Raw genomic sequence first — 21,422 nt, 5'->3', positions numbered from 1 at the left:
TTATTTAATAGAGACTTTCATAGGTTACAAATAAATGCACTGGGCGAATTAAACATAAATATATTTGTTAATTTGGGTAGTTATATGCCACTAAACTTAAAATCCAAGATCTCACATATTTGCACGTATTTCACCTTGATTGATCACACAAACTACACACAAAGAGGAGGCAGACATAGAGATAGTAACACAGTGATGGAAATGGGAACTCCAAAAGGAAATTGCAGAGTTTGCCAAAACTCACAGTGGCTGGCACCCCATCGAGTTGTCGAGCCCCATGATTCGACACCAAGATCCCATTCAAGCCATGTTTAACAGCCTCCCTGGCATCATCACCTGGAGAGAGTAAAACAAGCATCTTAGGGAAACTGTAACTTAACATGCGGCTTGGGTTTAGAGGCCTCCACATTCCAGTGCAATGGAGGCTGACTCCCACCTGCATACCTGGGTCAATAATCTTAGCATAAAAGTATACCCTAGGGTTAGCGCTAGAATAGTAGTGGTAGTTTTCTAGGCCAAGAACAACAAAATGTTACCACTGACGGCAATTTAATTGTAAAATATATAAAAGTATCAATAAATAATACATTGACATAAAACGTATTTATCTTTATAAGGGTGTACTCTTGCTAAGTATTTTTAATAAATAAGATTATACCACTTTATCATTTAGCAAAATTATTCCTCAACAATTTGGATAGCAAAAAAGCACATAAAAATGGCAAGCACTGTTAATGTAACAGACAATGGACAAACCTATTACAAAGTTGTAATAGCTTTAGTAACTATTTTAAGTAATATTGTTCTATAATTAAATATATGTTTGCTCATTGAAATGTATAAAAAATTGGCCAGGCACGGTGGCTCATGCCTGTAATCACAGCACTTTGGGAGGCCAAGGCAGGTGGATCACGAGGTCAGGAGTTCAAGACCAGCCTGACCAACATGGTGAAACCCTATCTCTACTAAAAATACAAAAAAAAAAAAAATTAACCAGGCTTGGTGGCAGGTGCCTGTAGTCCCAGCTACTCAGGAGTCTGAGGCAGAAGAATCTTTTGAACCTGGGAGGCGAAAGTTGCAGTGAGCCAAGATCACACCACTGCACTCCAGCCTGAAAGACAGATAAAGACTCCATCTCAAAAAAAAAAAGAAAAGAAAAGAAAGAAAGATATAAAAAATGTAATGTTAAATCTCTAATCATATTTTAAAATACATTAATTTCTGAAAGTTCAGTTTAAAATAGATTACTGTTCCCTTAAATCTATTTGCAACATTTAAAAACATATTTTATATTCTAAACTATTATTTTTAGCATGTCCTAGTAACAAACCATTTGCTAAAAGAATCATGAAAACAACACTGGTTCTCAGGTTTAACATTCAAAATGCAATACTAAGCAAAACCAATCGGTTCAAGAGTGTAGTAAAAATCAGGCCTTGGAAATTAAAGCAAATGGATATAGGTCATTGGTAATCTGTACAAATTCAGCAATGGAGATAATGGGCAGACTTGACTAAGAATTATTTTAAAAGATAAGATAATTATTTTTTAAATTATATGCTATCATTTTCCAAACTTTGTTTTATACAAGGCTATTTTTCAACTATTCTTACTTTTTTCAAATGATGATAGTGATATTTCTTCTAAAATTATAGGTATAGGAAACTGTTAAACCTATATGTTATCGACTAAATATTTAAATCCTCTCAAAATTTTCATGTTGAAGCCCTTATCACCAATGTGATGGCATTTGGAGATGGGGTCTTTGGGAGGTGATTAGGATTAGATTAGATTTCTAATTGTCTTTCTTTTCTTTTTTCCATTTACTGTCAGACTTCAGAATATTATCAAGTTCTTCAAAATTTCAATTATTTGATCTGACCTATTAGGTCACTTTATTCTCCCCCTGGAGATAATCCCTGGAGCCCTCTGCCTTCCTAATCTATTCTGTTGTGGTTACTCACAAGACATAATGTCTGCCTTCAGCTTTGAATTTGCTCTCATTCGCGCTGAGTTGAATATCTTGCAGTCTGAGTATGCCCTCATTTGGTTTATATTCTCATTTGTTTGTAGTAGATTCCTTTGTAACTTTCTTAAAAAGGACCCAAGGGAGGTAAACTTACAGACCACCTAAATAGCTTCTCTTGTGTGTGAATGACAATTGGATTGGGTATAATAATCTAGGTGGAAAAACCATTTTCCTCAGAACCTTAAAGACATCAGTCCATTGTCTTCTAGTACTCATTGCTGATGCAAGGACTGATGCCAGTTTGATTTGAATTATTTTATAAGTAAACAATTTTATGTTTAGTTTATCTATACACATTATTTTTCTGAAATTTCATAACAAACGTGATAAGTTGTGATTTGTTTTCTCACTCTAATGACTTACAACAACAGCATTCAGAAATTGTTGGTCTTTAATAAATTCCTCTAGGCCTCTTTCTTTTACTTTTCTACCTGAAAGTCCTATCAGTTGGATATTGTACGTTTTAAAGTGGTCTTCGTGTACATTCATGTAATAAGTTTTTCTTTCTATTTATCTTATTGTTCTCACTGTTGTTTTACCCTTTGGGAAATGTCATTGACTTTATTGCTCAGCCTTTCAGTCATTTCAGCAATCATGTTTTTAATCTTTGAGAGCTCTTTTATATATTCAATTTCCCCTTTTTAAAAAAAAATCAGAAGTCATTTTTCTAATCATTGGGAACTCTTCTTTATGTTCTAATTTTCTTTTCATGGCAGACTCTTCCTATTTATATTTTCAACTTTTATGAATTTCTCATTTGGATTTCTTAAAGTTCCTTTTCTTGTTTCATCTCTTTTTCCTGGGATAAGCTTTTCTATAGATTCATCTTGATTTTTTGTTTTGGTGTTTCTGATATGCCTAGTGATGCTAAATTTTCCATTTATATTTAAGGAAGAAAGATTGAGGAACTGCCCTGTTTTGTAAATTAGTTTCATTCTTGCCAAGTCCTTGGCTGGAGTGGAAATTCTTTCTTGGAACTCTATGTAAGAAAACGCAGGGAATGTCAACTAAGAGGCAATTAGACTGTGAGCTCCTCAAGTGTCAGAATGAGGACAGCATCATGTCATATTGGAAATGTCACCCACCCACATTTCGTCCCAGTCATTCATTCATTTCTTTAGAAAGGATCAGCTACTTTATTATTGAGAAGTCAGTGCCAAGTGTCCATTGTTGCATAAGAAGTAGACTGGGAGCAGGATTGCTGGCAGGCATGATCGCTTCCTATATTGATCTTCAGTCAGTCCCCTTGCATTTAGTCTTCACTACCCTCTCTGCCATCCTTGCAGACTATATACCTACAATCTCTCAAGCATTCTATTACATAATCAACCCCTACCTCCTCCAGGATTTCCTGAAAGCCTATTTCAAGGTACAGTTTTCTGTATGTGTTCCTGCTATCAACATGCTTTCAAAAGTTTCCTAAACTTTCTCTGCTGTTTCTGTCCCTAATCCTCCTTTGCTTTGCTGTCATTAGTGTATACATATTTGCATTTCCGTACTTTAATTTTAATGGGGTGTTGGCTTTAACGAGAGGATTCATATGTACTCAGTCCATCATTTGAAACTAGAAGCCCAATACATTTTCATCTCAAACATATTTCATAAATGATTCCCTAAAGATAGGGCCTCAATGAACTACCATAGAACTTTCTGTGATAATAAAAATATTCTAGATCTGTGGACTTCCATCATACAGTACCACTAGTCATGTAGCCACTGACCAACTGAAATGTGGCAGTGTGACTAAGAAACTTGAATTTTGCCTTTATTTCATTTTAATTAACTTATATAGCCACATGTGGCTAGTGGCTGCCATATTGCACAACTCACCTTCAATGTTTCCATGAGCTTACCTATCCTAATAGACATAGCATGGTATTTATTTTAAAAACCTAGGTGTAGTCATAAATAACCTTAGTAAACAGTGTAAAATTATATTCTGAATTGCTATGGTTTACTCTGGTTATCTAGTTAAGTACATGATACTAAACTTCAAGTCAAATGTAAAAAAAAAAAAAAAACACTTAAAAAACATAGACAATGGTATTTTTTCAAACCTCATAATTGAGCATATGTATAGTTCTCCAGTTTATATTCCTATGTCTGCCACCATGTAGCTACAACCTGCATTATGAGAAGTCAAATATTACCAGTAAACAGATCCTGTACAGGAGGAAGAAGTGATTCACTGTTTAGACTAAGTCATCGGACCACCTGGACTTAAATCCCACATCTGCTGCTTGCTTGCTGTGTAACTGGCAAGTTACTTAACTTCTCTGTGCATTATGGTCCTAAGCCACAAAATGAGGATAGCGATCCACATATGATGAGCTTGTGGATTTAATGAGTTGAATGTGTGTTTAGAAAGTGCCCGACACATGTCGAACACTCAGATAAATATTAACTATTATTACTCTTTTCCTCTGATGGTGCAGGGAGTATAAACTAAGACGGTGACTAGGTGGAGAAAGATTTATTTGCAGGATGCATTTAGCAACTCTGTTTGAGTTGTGTTTATAACAGTTTCATCCTAGTTGGGATTACAATGATAAAGTGCCTCCCATTTGAATTAAGTGTTTCTTAAGTAACAGTCTGTTATCTGCCATCATTTCAAGTGTTTTTTTTATATTCTGCAGGTAGTATTGGGAATATAGGGAGAAATGACAGAATGATTTGCTCAGAGGATAGAACTGTGAATTTCTAGAGAAGCAAAGACAATAAGGATAATTTATAACCAGATATAAGTCCCTTTTATTAGCTGCTTATGCAGCCTTGTCCACAGTTTTACATTTTATTTTAACACAGAGAGAAAAGCAATTTTGCCTTAATGAAAGGGCCAAAATATTCCCACTTAGCAAAATGTTCATGAATCTTGGATATTTTTATTAATTCTTAGAACTTAAGAATGTGGCATTCCATATTTATGAATTTGCCATTAAGTACATTGATTGAGAAACACAGTCATCAATGGGCAGTGGCACTGTTTGCTATCTCACTAATATTTCATTTCTGTATTTAATTTAAAATATAAAAGTGAAATGTAAGTACTCAAGATTTGAGCTCAGCCTTCAAACCCTTGGAGCTTTTGGTCTAGGAATCTGTTCTGACTTAGAGTAGAGTAGTAACTAAATCCCAGACACATGACAGCAATTTTAAACACAATCCAGGAACATTAAGTGAACTTTTTAAAAAATATCTTGAACAATGTATACAGGCATACCTTGTTTTATTGCACTTTGCTTTATAGCAATTTGCAGCTACTGAGTTTTCTAGAAATTGAAAATCACCACCTTGATCAGTTAGCAGCCATCAACATCTAGGAAAGACCCTCCACCAGCAAAAAGACGACAACTCACTGAAGGCTCAGATAATAATTAGCATTTTTTAGGAGTAAGGTATTTTTAATTAAGGTATATACAATGCTCTAGTGGCGTTGTGGCAACCCTGCATCAAGCAAGTGTACCAGCACTATTTTTCTAACAGCATGTGCTTGCTTTGTATCCCTGTGTCACAGTTTGGTCATTCTCACCCTATTTCACACTTTTTCATTATTGTTACATCTGTTGCAGTGATCTGTGATTAGTGATCTTTGATGTTACTATTGTAATTGTTTTGGAGTACCATGAACCATCGCCTTTAAAATGTGGAACTTAATAAATATGTGTGTTCTGACGGCTCCACTCACTGGCCATTCACCCATCTCTCTCCCTGTCCTCAGGCCTCCCTATTCCCTGAGAAGCAACAATATTGAAATCAGGCCAATTAATAACTCTACAATGGCTTCTATGTGCTCAAGGAAGAGTCACATACCTCTCACTTTAAATTAAAAACCAGAAATTATTAAGCTTAGTGAGAAAGGAATGTGAAAGGCCAAGACAGGACAAAAGCTAGGCTCCTTGTGCCAAACAGCTAAGTTGTGAATGCAAAGCAAAAGTTCTTAAAGGAAATTAAAGCTACTACACTAATGAACACACGAATGATAAGAAAGCAAAGCAGCCTTATTGCTAATAGGGAGAAAGTTTGAGTGGTCTGGATAGATGATCAAACCAGCCACCACACTCCCTTAAACCAAAGCCTAATCCAGAGCAACACCCTAACTCTCTTCAATTCTATAAAGACTGTGAGAGGTGGGGAACCTGCAGAAAAAAAGTTTGAAGCTAGCAGAGGTTGATTTCTGAGGTTTAAAGAAAGGAGCCATCTCCATAACATAAAAGTGCAAAATGAAGCAGCTGAATGCTGATGGAAAAGCTGCAGCAAGTTATCCAGGAGATCTAGCTAGGAAAATTGATGGAGGTGGTTACGTTGAACAATATATTTTCAATGTAGACGAAACAGGCTGTATGGCATCTTCTTCCAAACAAGCCTTCCTCATACTGGAAGAAGATGCCATCTAGGACTTTCATAGCTAGAGAGGAGAAGTCAATGCATGGTTTCAAAGTATAATCCAAAAATTTTACCAAATCTACTCTGCCTGTGCTCTATAAATAAAACAACAAAGTCTGGATGACAGCACATCTGTTTACAGCATGGTTTACTAAATATGTTAAGCCCACTGTCGAGACCTGCTGCTCAGAAAAAAAAAAGATTTCTTTCAAAATATCACTGCTCACTGACAATGCACCTAGTGACTCATGAGCTCTGGTGGAAAAACACAAAAAGATTAATGTTTTTATGCCTGTTAACACAACCTCCACTCCATAGCCCATGGATCAAGGAGTAATTTTGACTTTCAAGTCTTATTAGTTAAGAAATATATTTCATAAGATTATAGATACTATAGTTAATGATTCCTCTGATGAATCTGAGCAACATTAATTGAAAACTTTTTGGAAAGGATTCACCATCCTATATGCCATTAAGAACATTTGTGATTTGTGGGAGGAGGTCAAAATATCAACATTAACAGGAATTTGGATGATGTTGATTCCAGCCCTCATGAATGACTTTGAGGAGTTCAAGAGTATGGTGAAGAAAGTCACTGCTGCTGTGGCAGAAACAGTAACAGAACTGAATTAGATGTGGAGCCTGAAGCTGTGGCTAAATTGCTGCAATCATGTGATAAAACTTAAATGAATGAAGAGTTTCTTCTTATCAATGAGCAAAGAAAGTGGTTTCTTGGGATGGAATCAACTCCTGGTGAAGATGCTGTGAACATTGCTGAAATAACAACAAAGGATTTAGAATATTACATAAACTTCACATATAAAGCAGCGGCAGTTTGAGAGGACTGACTCCAATGTTGAAAAAGTTGTACTGTGGGTAAAATGCTATCAAATATCTTCTCATGATACAGATAAATCTTTCCTAAAAGGAAAAGTTAATGAATGCATCAAACTTCCTTGACTTATTTTAAGAAGTTACCACAGCCACCCTAAACCTTCAGCAACCCCCACCCTGTTCAGTCAGCAGCCATCGACACCGAGAAAAGACCCTCCACCAGCAAAAAGACTACAACTCGCTGAAGGCTCAGATGATGATTAGCATTTTTTAGGAGTAACTTATTTTTTAAGTAAGGTATATACATTGTTTTTTAGGCATGACGCTATTGCACAAAATAGATTACAGTATGGCAAAAACATAACTTTCATATGCACTGGGAAGACAAAAAATTTATGTGACTTGTTTTACCGTGGTGGTCCGGAACTGAATCCACAATGTCTCTGAGGTATGCCTGTATATGAAGAGCTGACTAGAGAAAAGTTTCTCAGAAACACAAAACCACAGTGGAAATGAGACAGCCTAATTCAAAAAAAAATTAAAAGAAAAAGAAAAAAACTCTAAAAAGCACTATGCTTTTGCTCAAAAAAGCCATTTGTTTGCTAGTGTGAGTTCTGACAAAGACCAAATCCTGTCTCAAGTACATGTTAGGAGCTTGCGTTGACGTTCTCTAAGGTCAGTTTAACCACACACAGTAAGAGATTACATCTTCCATTCCAATTTGCATTCATTAAAATATAATTCTTAAAATGGTGGGACAGTCAGATGTTTGGTCTAGATCTTCACAGTTGCTCATGGCTTCATGTTCCTGCAAATATAATCTGTACTTTTCTGAAAAAGGAAAATGAAAGAGGATGGGTGACTCTTAGTCAACCCATGTGATTTCTGGATGAGGACCTGTGAAATGGAGAAAATTGGATTTCCCAGAACTGGCCCCGCCACCGCTCCCTTCCGATCCAAATTGAGCATATGTGTTACTTGGTGCAATTGTTGTCATAGAGATGATTCTTGTTTGTTAAATAAAAAACCAAATGGTTACAGAAAACTAGACAATGTAAACTGTACATGTATAAATAAGTTATTTCCCTTTAAATGTCAAATGTCCCATCTCTCCTTATCTTTTTTTTTTTTTGAGCTTTCTCTAATTAGATAGACTCATAGTTTTCATCAAGAAGTTCAGTAAATAAATATTTGGACTATCTACTATGTGTAAAATGTCACAGAAACATTTAGAAACAAGCAAGAAATCCATATGGATGAGAAGAAAAGAGAGGTGGTGGTGATGGTGGTAGTGGTGGTGATGGTGGTGATGGAAGTGGTGGTGGTGGTAGTGGTGATAGTGGTGGTGGTGATTATCTTGGTAATGGTGGTGTTGATGGTGGTTGTGGTTATAGTGCTGGTCGTGGTGGTGGTCATGGTGGTGATGGGAGTAGTGGTGGTGGTGGTGGTGATAGTGGTGGTGGTTGTTCCTGGTAATGGTGGTGTTGATGGTGGCTGTGGTCATGGTGATAATGGGATTGGTGGTGGTGGTAATGGCGGTGGTTGTCCTGGTAATGGTGATGTTGATGGTAGTTGTGGTTATGGTAGTGGTGGTGATGGTGGCAGTGGTGGTGGTTGTTCCTGGTAATGGTGGTGTTGATGGAGGTTGTGATTATGGTGGTGGTTATTGAGGACCGTGGTGGTGGTGGTGGAGAATGAACAGACACAAGAGACAAAGACAAACAGAGAACATGGTGGCCACGCGCAGAGCCTCCGCCTCACTTTATTTATACTCCATAAACCCCATGTCAGCAGAAATAGCACAATGTAAAACAAACTTTCTGTACCAGGGCGTAACCTCCTGCCTAGTTCCTTGTCTCTAGGTTCTTCCTTATTTGTCTGCCTTCTTGGCACCTACAGGAGTTCATTAAAAGTGCAACTGGGGAAAATGTCCTTGAGCCTTATCTATCCTTAGCACATTGCTTTCAAGGGCCCCTGCAGGTGGTGGTGGTGGTCATGGTGGTAATGGGAGTGGTGATGGTGGTGACGGGAGTGGTGATGGTGATAGCAGTGGTGGTGGTTGTCCTGGTAATGGAGGTTGTGGTAGTGGTGGTGATGGTGGTGGTAGTGGCAGTGGTCCTAGCTAAAGTGGTAACAGAATGAAGTTCTAGAAACCAAAATATTTTTCAATATAACATATAATAGTAAATCTAATTCAATTGATTTGCATCATATCTTAGGGGACAAAGTTGTAGAAAATGATATACACTGGAAATCCTAAATTGAAAAGGTGGTTAAAAAATAAAATGACCTCCTTCTTATCTTTGTTCCTTATTTGAAACAATTATGGAACAAGACAAAAATTTTATTCTTCCCTAGTGTTTTAAAGCCAGATCCCCTGGGCCATCTCTGTGATTAACTGTCTTAATTTTCTAATTTAATTATACATTCTCAGTCCCCTCCCTGCCATTACTCTAGGTCATCTCTACAATTATCTCTTTTCTGGGCAACAACAGTTCCTAAATGTCTTCCCTGACCACAATTTTGCCACCTCCATCCATTAGGTCCATTGTGCAAAGCATGATTTCTGTAAAATGCTTATTTGATGAGGTTGCTTCTCTGATCAAGACACTTCAGTGGTTCTCAGCCACTTTAAAGCCTAAATTCTCTAAATGGCTTATGTGTTTTATAAATTGTTATGCATAATTGCTTTGTTCTGCCAGTACTTCAGTCTGAAATAGAATCTATTGGCTTGATATCATGGCAAAATTCAAGCATCATCTTTCATTCTGAAAAGTGTTTTCTAACTCACTCTTATATTATTGTCCATATTCTTTTTTAAGCCACGCCCTTACATTGCACAGATTTCTATATAACATTTTATTGCACCCAAAATGCTTGCTTATATATCTGTCTCCTACAAGACTAGACTGTCTTTTTATCCAAGGATCTAAGATTATTTTATTTTATAAAAATATTTTAGCACACAGTAATTATGATATTTATGGAATGAATGAGTGAGTGAATAAGAGAATGGATGAATGGATACATAAATGAATGGCACAGAACCTTCAGGTTAATATTATTTAGTCCCCACAGTTGAATGCGGCCACAGTAAGTAGCACTAGTAATCATGGATGACAACATGGATGCAAGTAAAGAAAGTGAAACCATTGTTTAAAGGTGTCTGTAAACCAAACCAATACATATTCATTGAAGCATAATCCACAGAAATTTTGAACTAGTACAATGATCAGTAGGAAACAGTGAACAATTTTTTTAGAAGTACAGAATAATGTTTGAGATGATGGATATGCTAATTACCCTGATATGATTACTATACATTACAGGTATTGAAACATCACTATATGCTCTACGCATATGTACAACTATTATATATCGATTTTTAAAACTACTTTAATTTGTTTGAGCACAGAATAAGAACATCTGGATTTAAACATATCTCCACTACTTAAATGCTGCACTGGGCTTATTTCTTTCACTTTTATAAGCTCATTTCTTCAGACATAAAATTAAATAGTCAAAGTAGGTAGAACTTTATAAATAGGGACCACATAACTCAGACACGTTCAAGTAAAATCTACGAAAAAGTTTTGATTCAAAGTCATTTAATAGACATACATTAATGGACAGACTCTCATCCCAAAGTCACTTACTCAAACATTTCAGTTAAAAAAAAAGAAAAAAGTTTTTGGCAGTTATCTATATAACCACACTAAAAAAAAATGTTTTCAAAGGCAACAAAACATTTTTGTGGGTAAACACATTTACACTCCAAAATTATTATAGTCATTGGTACCTCCCTGTGGGATCTGAATATATGGGGATGCTGGAGGAAATAGTTAAGTTTCTTGTTACCCATGGCTTGATAATTGAGCATTTGACCATACTAGTCAGCCATTCTCTTCAGAGAGGTGATGTGGGTTTGACCACACTCAAAAATTAGTCCTAGCCATTTGTACTGGAGGGAGCACAAGGAAAAGAGGGAAAGCTCTTAAAACAAGTCTGTCTGTCATAATATCTCCTTGGGGTTTCTCTTTGGTCTGAGAGCAGCTGTTGTAGCTTTCAGGTAAAGCAATGAACTCGTGATGTTCTACCAAGATCTTGCCAGGCTTCATGATTCAGTAACAGCTCTGAAATAAGGCAATGGCATCCCAATTCTTTGAAAAGGCTAACTTTCTACTTCACGAGAGTTTAGCTCTGCTTCAGAATATTACCTAAGAATGAAGAAATATTTACTCACTAACATGAAAAGAGAGAATTGAGAGTTGGAATGTCTCTCTCAATTTCCATGTTAATATTTCCTTGTTATTTTCCTTTAAGAATATGAAGACCATATCCATAAAGGATCATAAAATCAGTACGAATTCAAGTAGAGAAATAAACGAACCTCTCAAAATGCCCTTTGCAACAATTGGCAACGACGTCAGTCTTCTCAGCCATTTGATATCTTCCCAACTGATAGATGGGTCTATCGCTTTAGCCACATATGCAGCAAGTCCACTGTTGTCTCCAAAATTTTCCTCAGGAGAAAATGATAAAGTACTGGTTTCAAAATTTTTCAACCTAAAATAAGAAATGCATGAAACAAGAAATTTGCCAAAGTTAGAAATATCTTCCCAATGATTCAATGAAAAATGTTACCCTTTTCAAATCAATTCGCTGTTCACTCCTCATTCATCTATAAGTCAATTGCATGCATATTTTCCATATTTTAATGTAGGACTCTAGACAATGTTATACGCTAGTGGTCTTAATCAGTGACGTAAATTTTATTTTACATCTTAGGCTGTGTTTATACAAACAAATGTGTTTCAAGGAAAAAAATGTGTTCATATTCAAATATCCCTTTTTAAGCCAGTTTATAGGTATAGACAATAGAGTTGACACTATTTTTAGCCAGCAATGCAAATTAATCACAATTTTAAAAACATTTTTATGGTGCACTATAATTTACAAAGGGTTTCGTATGCCAAAATTATCACAATTTTTCCTTAAAAGACTCTTAGAAAGTAACATTGATACCCTATGATTCCCATAGAAAATAAAAACAGCGGTACAAAATGAATTGCCTCAAATTAAAACTAGTTAATAGCAGTATTTGAGTTCCAATCTGGGTCCCTTGACTTTATTCCTAATTATATTCTCTTTGCTCAGATCTCAGTTTCCTCCTGGCTATTGCATCTGACCTCATGAAACCTTCCAATGCCCTTGTAGAAAATTCTAGAAGAGGTTGCAACTGAGTAACAGGTGTTAGCATGACTGTCTGTTGCCCCTGTAGACTCCTTCTTGCCCTGCTATTGCAGTATTGATGGTGGTGGTGGGCATGGGAGAAGTGGGAAGTGTTTCCCAGCAGATAAGTTGTCACCTCTTGCCTTTCCTTCCCCCTTTTAGTTGTTCTTTCTGAACCTCTCAGTCTGCTGACTCAAAACAAGTTTGACAAGGACATGAACTTTTCAATTATCAATACTTTCATTCCTCTGACAGTGGTTTTTTTTTTTTGGTCCTGGGCCTGAGTCACCACCCACACAGCAGACTGGAAGCATTAGGGATATTGAAGTGTAAATACCCCAGCTCCCTCACCCCTAGGTAGACTAACTCTGAGATAAATTCTGCCTAAGCTCCCAGAATTTGCCAGCAGGATTAAGCTTCAGTTGCCCAAAACTGTAGCTGTCTTGGTATTATGCCCTTTGTTCAATGCCTTCCCTCCTTTGCCTCACTTTCCTACTCCTCTAGCAGTATTCCCTTCACCTTCCCTACAAACTACTTGCACTGAAATCACAGGCTCACAGCCTGCTTCTAGGAGAACCCAAACTGAGACAAAGTACCACTGAGTTGCTTCCTTCCCGTATGTCTATTTTTGTTGACCCAGCTTAGCCCAGTATTTCTCTAACTCACCTCTAAGATTCTGCAGCTGGCTTCCCCTGTGCCTGAGGTCTTTTCTCTTGACCTAACATCCTGGCTAGACTTTGGCAGTTCCCCACTCTAGGGGCAATGTCTTTTCAGCCTGCAGCTGTGACTGCTAGCTGGATGGATGACTTCAGGATGCACAATAGAATCATTCCTGTGACTTATCTGCCCACAGCCCCAAATCCAGTTGTAAAATTCTTCTCCTGAAACATTGTTTTTGAATAATGACAGTGACCAGACTCATCTTGCTCTTCTGCATACTATTAATTCCCCTACCAGTCAATCTCCTTTTTTTGGGGGTCAAAGTATAGTAGTATGTATATTGATCTCTGGCTTAGTCTTATCTCTTTCTTCCCCTCCACCAGTTCTGTCATTAAATGTAGAGAAGATCATGGAGCCACATAAAAATTTATATATCGGCCAGGCGCAGTGGCTCATGCCTGTAGTCCCAGCACTTTGGGAGGCCAAGGTGGGCAGATCACCTGAGGTCAGGAGTTCAAGACCAGCCTGGACAACATGGTGAAACCCAGTCTCTACTAAAATTTCAAAAAAATTAGCCTGGTGTAGTGGTGGGCACCTGTAATCCCAGCTACTTGGGAGACTGAGGCATGAGAATCGCTTGAACTCAGGAGGGGGAGGTTGCCACTGCACTCCAGATTAGGCAAAGTGAGACTCCGTCACCAAAAAAAAAAAAATTGTATATCATACTAGAAGAATCTAGGCACAATCATGACTTCCTTTAATAGAAAACTATGATTTTTTGCACTTTAGTGTATTTTAGCTAACATAACTGGTTGTGTAGCTTGGGTGGCATATATTATCATAAAGATATGAACATTCATATCCCATATAACTCAATTCAAGCTATTAACAAAGTTTTCTCAATAAGGATTGAATAGTTAGTCCTATAGTTTCATGGACTCAAATGGCCATTTAAAATGATAGAAAATTTCAGTGAGTCATATGGACGCCCATCTAGTTGTTGGCCTTTGGTGGGGATTTTAGCTGAAATGCCTGGACTTCCTTTTTATTTAAATCAAACCACTTAGGGTTGTACGTTATATTATAGTCCTTGGTCTCCTGTGGTCACCCTAATTTGAATAAAGCTAACTGCTAGTCAATAAACATATCCTTATCATGGAGACCTATTTCATTACTTACAAATGATTAAATGATAATAAATTCCAAACTTTTAAATAATATTGTTAATAAGAAAAAGTCTGGTCTGTCTATCCCATAGCAAGACCAGGAAAAGAAAAAGAAAAACATCTGTATGTGTATATAGTCTGCATGGCACCCCACCCCCATCCCAAACAAGCTCCAGTGTTTCAGCAGGGGTGGGGTGAAAGGGTGAAATGGATAGGAAAAAACAGAAACATGGATAAAATTATATAAATAACTGTTGTTATTCTTGGATGGTGAAATGCGGATCAACACTTGAATGAATGTTGCCTTACAGAAATTTCAGTGCACAATGAAGCCTTGTTGTTACTCTGAAACTTTGTTCAAAGTCAGAAGCCAAGAAAAAGTTTTCAGATATCTTGACAGAGACCCACGATGGAGTGTTTTACCAAGAGCTCCGAAAGAAACCTCCATGAATGCTATTTTTATTCGGATTATGACATATATATATATATAAATGCTTAAAGTGGCTTCTGATAACCAAAGTATTCCATTTTGTAAGGAAAAAAGGGGCGAAATCAAAATAATAACATGATTACTTAGGGCTTAATTCTCCAAATCCTGATCTGTTTAATGACGCAAAGGTAAGAAACAAGATTTCTTCTTTGTAAGGTACTCATTATCTCTTGAGTGACACTCAAATATACTTTTTAATATAGAAGTTGTTTTAGCTGTTAGTAATTTAGCATCATAAAAATAGTAACAACTGCTAATGTAAGTTAAACATTATTAAATAACCAATAGTAACACTAATAATCATGAATATTGAGTAATACATAATATTATGTATTATAAGTATTGATAATGCAGCATTAAAGATAAAGCCACATAATTCTGTCTTGGGAAATGAAAAAATAAAACCACCGATAGAGGCTATAGTATCAACACAATATGAAAAGAAAGAGATTGAAAGAGAGGCTCATAAATACAGACACTGATACATGGGCCACCAGCCTTTGATTCTGTGGTTAGGAGAATACTTGTGTTGAGAAGTATTACCACAGCCCTGGTAATTGCTTCCTCAATGTGGCCGCTAGAAGACGGTTCAGGGAATGAATTTTGAGTTCAAATCCTGGTTCAGCCTCTTGCTAGTTATGTTACATTGGGAAAATCTTGTATGCTCTAGTACCTTTTGTTGGTTGAATTAAAAATTCCTTATTGAGCATCTACTACGTGCCAGTGTTTTCAGTGTTTAAGATATAGCAATAAATATCAAAACAGTTGAGAATCCCTGCCTATGGTAAACATCATCAATAAGTAAATTACAATAAGTAAATTACAAAGTGTATCAGAACATGAGCACTATACAAAGTCAAGAAAAAAGTAAAGCAGATTAAGAGGGATGTGAGTTGTCAGAGACTCAAAATGAAACTTTAAGTATGTTTGGTAACCAGTATTGGCAAAATTGAGAAGCTACCTTGAGGAGGAAATTAGTAGAACTGTGTTGTGGTTATTTGTTACAACAGCAATAAGAATAACATGAAGGCATTATATTACAGTTCCAAATGTCAGAAGTCTAAAATGAGTCTCACTGGACCAAACTCAAGATCTCAATAGGGCTGCATTTCTTCGGGAGAATCTAGGGGAAGCCCTATTCCCATGTCTTTTCCAGCTTCTAGATACCCCCTGCTTTCCCTGGCTCCTGACCACATCATTCCAACCTCTACATCTGTCATTTCGTCTCTTTCTCTGACTCTGACACTCTTGCTTCCTTCCCTCTTATAAGGACCCTTTTAATGACATCAAGCCTACTGAGATAAAACAGGAAACATCCTCCCACCTCAAGCCCCTTAAGTTAATCACATCTGCAAAGTCCATTTTGCCACGTAAAGTAACAGGTTCCAGGGATTCATTTTCCTGCCATACTTATCGATGTGAATGACTTCCTAACCAAAAATTTAAGAGGCTATTATGCCATTTAAGAGGCTATTGTGCCAAGTCCTCCACTGACCTCTCTCCCTGCCCCTGCCCTTGCCCCCATCCTGTTATTCTGCTCATATTTGCATCTCTACCATCAGTTTTTATTGTGGCTCCCCAATATAGAGACATGTATATCCATTCCTAATGTCAAGACTCAATGGAAGCGAGGCTATTAGTCATGCGTGGATGCTGGGAATTACTATTACAGGCAGAGGGAACAGCCAGGGCAAAGGCTCCGGGGTTCCAGCATGCCTGGCACATTGAAGGAACGGCAGGGAAGCCAGAGTGGAAGAGTGGGTGAGGATGTCAGTGCTAGGCAGTGAGGCAGAGGTCATGGAGACCTATTCACATTAAATCTACTTTAAGGCAGGCCACTTTCATCATGAGAGACCTGAGAAGACAGTGGCAGGCCAATCCATTTCAGTATGATATATTCTGGCTACTGTGATCAATAAGTCACTTCTGGGAGCCCGGCTCAGTGGCTCACACCTGTAATCCCAGCACTTTAGGAGGCCGAGGCAGGCGAATCACCAGGTCAGGAGATCGAGACCATCCTGGCTAACATGGTGAAACCCCGTCTCTACTAAAAATACCAAAAAATTAGCCAAGCGTGGTGGCGGGCGCCTATAGTCCCAGCTACTCGGGAGGCTGAGACAGGAGAATGACATGAACCCGGGAGGCGGAGCTTGCAGTGAGCTGAGAAAACATGTCACTGGGCAAATCCTAGAAAGGGTAAGTGTCATGATTTACCTTGATCTTAGTCAATGATCAGAAATTACTTTTCTTCTCTTTAAACTGCCTTGGCACTGCACTGAAGGGCCAAATCTTAATTCAGGGTAAATGAACCATCTCCGAGGGGATATGGAGAAAGAAAAAGTTAATGCCCCAAAGCCTCAGGAATCAGTCTACTGAACTGGTTTCATTCCTTGCTTCTTCCAAGAGCAGATGAGAAGTCTCCTTACTCCCTCTCAGTTTCAGGAACCCCCGTGCCATTAATAATGTATACACATGCACGTGTTTTGCATATGGACCAAGCAGAGACTACCAGACCTCTGAACTCTTGCTGGGCCCAGATGCCAAGAGTGGGGACCCTCCCCCACACCCGGACAGAGGAAGTAACAAGGGCTGGAAGGAGCCATGCTTTACAGGCTCATTCTCCTCTGGATTTCCTGCCTCCCTTGCCTGCCAAACCTCACTTATGAAAAGCCAGGCTTCACCTTCTGTGAGTCAGGTCAGTTGCGGAAAGAAACCAATTTCATATCAGGCTATAACAGATGAGCTTTTTGGGTGTATGTGGCCTCAGGCGGAAGCCTGGACCTCCCATTAGCGTGCTCTGCCTTTGAGAGCTGAATGTGGACCACTGAGGAACTGACCAGAAGGCACTGGCCTACTCCGAAGTCCACTAGGACAAACAACGCCAATGCGCACTCTGAGGGGCTGGGGGTACACCCAGCTGTGGGGTGTTTCCCGTCTTCCCTATAACCTGGATGTGTTGCTCATTATTTGATCATCTTCAGACCGGAGATGTGACAAGCTAGGAAGCCGTAGCCAGTTCCATGCACACCGACAGCTGAAAAGGGTCTTTGTTTCATGGCCCTTCACGTCATCTGGGAAGGAGCCCAGGAGCAAAAGAAAAGGGGGGAAAGCAAATCAACCCTCCCGCTACTCACTGAGTAGCCCCAGTTGTGAGGAAGCAAGAGGTACCAGCCAGAATTAACAACTGTCTCATCCCCAGTAGATGCCTCTGTGAAACGCATTTTGCTATCCAGAGCAAGAAAGCATGTCTTCAGTCAAAAACAAAACAAAAAAACCTACTGTACTTATTATTGTTGTTACTATTGTTAGTAGTAGTAGTATTAAGAGATGGAGGAAAAGGAAGAACAAATTCCTTTTCAAATGGCCAAGGGGAAATAATGAGGAATGTTTCCTGTCAGAAACCTCGATAGTGGGAAACTATTTAGAAAGTCTTTTTTTAAAAAAAAAAAAGTAATCAAAATAGAGAAATAATGTAAGTATGGGTTTCATATTGGAGGAATTTGAATCCATCAGCTTTCTGATGAATTTGGCAAGGAATAAGACTATGTCAGAGGCTTTTGTTTTTGTTCTCTTTAAACACGGGGTGTTTAGGTAACCCTGAGTCTGGGATATGTGGAACAGTTTTATTGGCAAGTTTGGCAGGGAGAGCACTTTCTTTTTCTGTCATTGGCCTAATCCTGGTGCCACATACAGAAATAATATCCTAAACTGGCCTGGTAGTAACAGGGAGGTAACACCACACAGCTAATTCACAGATGGCTCAACAGCAAGATTTTATGCACAGTAGTTGATTCTCACATAGGCACATACACAGTAAAACTATGTGAAACTTACACAAGGCCATGCTCCAACTTCCATGGTTAGATACACTCTGCAGTCACTGTAATAGATATGAAATTCCAGGCGAATATGAATTTGATTGTGGATCTTTTCGTTTTTGAATATTGTAGAAGAGCAAACACAGTAAACCTGTGGCTTCTTTCGTCTTTTATCTTTTTTCAATCTTGCTAGCCCTAGGATTTTTTTTCTTTTCAAATACAATTCAAACATAGACAGAATAAGTAAGGGTCTCTGTGGCATGAGATCTGGGAACCCAGGAAGACATGCCTCATAATCTTACATATTCTGATGGATGCTGTAGGAGTCCATCATAAAAATGTCCTCCACTAAAACTAAGATTTTGATCCCTTTTCAAATACTTATAGGCCTGAGGGACATAATACGTCCATATGAAAAATCCAAGAGCACATTTTGGCAGAAACTAAAGGAAGGAAAACATGATGGGGAAAAGAGGTGTATAGCCTAAGGAGGTTTGGGTCTTTCCCAGAGACTTCCACTCGGTTTCCAGCTTTGACTCAAGATGATTGTAATCCTAGGCCGGGCGCAGTGGCTCAAGCCTGTAATCCCAGCACTTTGGGAGGCCGAGACGGGCGGATCGCGAGGTCAGGAGATCGAGACCATCCTGGCTAACACGGCGAAACCCCGTCTCTACTAAAAAATACAAAAAACTAGCTGGGCGAGTTGGGGGGTGCCTGTGGTCCCAGCTGCTCGGGAGGCTGAGGCAGGAGAATGGCGTGAACCCGGGAGGTGGAGCTTGCAGTGAGCTGAGATCCGGCCACTGCACTCCAGTCTGGGCGACAGAGCGGGACTCCGTCTCAAAAAAAAAAAAAAAAGATGATTGTAATCCTAAAATACTACCAGGAAAGAGATAATAATCCACTGCTTGTGAACAGGGTGAATGAATGACCTGATGAAACCATTATAGTTCAACATCAGATTATGTGATATATTGTTTTTGCTAAGATGAATGATTTGAGTGAATGAATGAATGAATCTTGACCCATGGACAAACCACAGTGAAAGGAATATTGCTGAAAGAAGAAGTAGACAATGAGGGATCAAAGATGTGGCTTTTTTTAAATCTCCATTATTTTTTCTTTCTTTAATCTTCTTAGCCTTAGCTGTTCCACGTACAATTAAAAATAACATGTAAAGGTGGCTCTTTGACTTTAACAGAGAAATAGGGCACCAGGCTGATCATAATAAACTGTTGCTTGGGCAGAATTAAGTATCTTCCATCTGTAGAACAATTCGTATTTCCTAAAGCCAAAGGCCTTAATGCACTCTGGTCTGAAAACTTACTTGACTTTTGTAAGTATAGAGGCCATTTCTGTTTCCATTGTGTAGCTCAGAAAAGTGACATCTACAAAAGGGATTTGATTAGCTGAGGATTAACCAGATATTTAGCAATGATGGTATCAGTAGAATCCAGACCCTATCATTCCCAGACAAGATCCCTTTCAGCTCAGTTCAGGGCCCACATGTTCATGTTTACCTGAGTTGTGGTGGCAGCTTGAATCTGTTACGCACATCATCAAGACGGTTGCCCAGGTAAGGTGTGTCCACTGTCACAAATATGGCCTTGTAGCCCGTCATCTCTGCCCGCCGCACTAGCTTCTTGGTGACTTCTCGGTCCTTATAGATATACAGTTGCAACCAACGAAGTGCCTCAGGACCAGCTTCCGCCACTTCTTCAATTGAGGAGGTGGCCCAGGAACTCAACATCATGCCCGTTCCCAGGGACTGACAGGCTGAGAAAGAAAGGGGATAATCAAGCCAGGCCTGGCATTGCTCATCCAAGCCTTTGAATTGCAGTTGGATGGAGTAAAGACATCTAGAAGGGCAATTTGGCAATATGAAGTCAAATCTTTTAAAGAGAGAAGCAAGTCCAGTCCATACCATCTATTTCCTGATTCTATCTCCTCTGGTACAAATGGCTACTGGAGTTATTGCTGCTCAGTGTTTATTTTCCAATGATTAGAAATATACATTTCTTTCCACACTTTGTATATTGTTCCTAAAGAACAAAATGAGTCCAATAGTCAAAGGTGCCTGTAAATACAGGCAAAAGATATTAAGAACCTGAATGCCCAGCACTAGGGAATTGGTTAAACTGTAGTTCATATATAAAATGAAATGAATACACCCATTAAAATTAACATTATTGCTAGGCACGATGGCTCACGCCTGTAATCCCAGCACTTTGGGAGGCTGAGGTGGGTGGATCACCTGAGGTCAGGAGTTCAAGACCAGCCTGAACTGTGTGGTGAAACCCCATCTGTACTAAAAAAATACAAAATTGCACATATACACCATGGAATACTATGCAGCCATAAAAAAGGATGAGTTCTTGTCCTTTGTAGGGACATGGATGCAGCTGGAAACCATCATTCTCAGCACACTATCACAAGAACAGAAAACCAAATACCACATGTTCTCACTCATAGGTGGGAATCGAACAATGAGATCACTTGGACACAGGAAGGGGAGCATCACACACCAGGTCCTATTGTGGGGGGGGAGGGTAGGGGGGAGGGATAGCATTAGGAGATATACCTAATGTAAATGACGAGTTAATGGGTGCAGCACACCAACATGGCACATGTATACGTATGTAACAAATCTGCATGTTGTGCACATGTACCCTAGAACTTAAAGTATAATAAAAGAAAAAAATACGGCCGGGCACGGTGGCTCAAGCCTGTAATCCCAGCACTTTGGGAGGCCGAGACGGGCGGATCACGAGGTCAGGAGGTCGAGACCATCCTGGCTAACACGGTGAAACCCC

General features: G+C 38.7%; 1 protein-coding gene across 1 annotated transcript in view; it reads right to left on the bottom strand.

The window, feature by feature from the left end:
* Positions 1–21,422, bottom strand: part of HAO1 (hydroxyacid oxidase (glycolate oxidase) 1) — a 60,076-nt gene that overhangs the window by 11,876 nt on the left and 26,778 nt on the right. The window contains exons 3-5 of the mRNA XM_011941005.1: positions 20,130–20,385; positions 11,637–11,812; positions 245–336 (exon numbers count right to left, since the gene is read on the bottom strand). Coding sequence (XP_011796395.1) covers positions 245–336; positions 11,637–11,812; positions 20,130–20,385 — 524 coding nt within the window. The remainder of the gene's footprint in view (positions 1–244; positions 337–11,636; positions 11,813–20,129; positions 20,386–21,422) is intronic.

Source organism: Colobus angolensis, unplaced genomic scaffold (assembly GCF_000951035.1).
Source record: "Colobus angolensis palliatus isolate OR3802 unplaced genomic scaffold, Cang.pa_1.0 Scaffold197, whole genome shotgun sequence".
NCBI classification, from domain to species: domain Eukaryota; kingdom Metazoa; phylum Chordata; class Mammalia; order Primates; family Cercopithecidae; genus Colobus; species Colobus angolensis.
The sequence above is the reverse complement of the archived record's forward strand: the minus strand, read 5'-3'. Positions and strand labels throughout refer to the sequence as shown.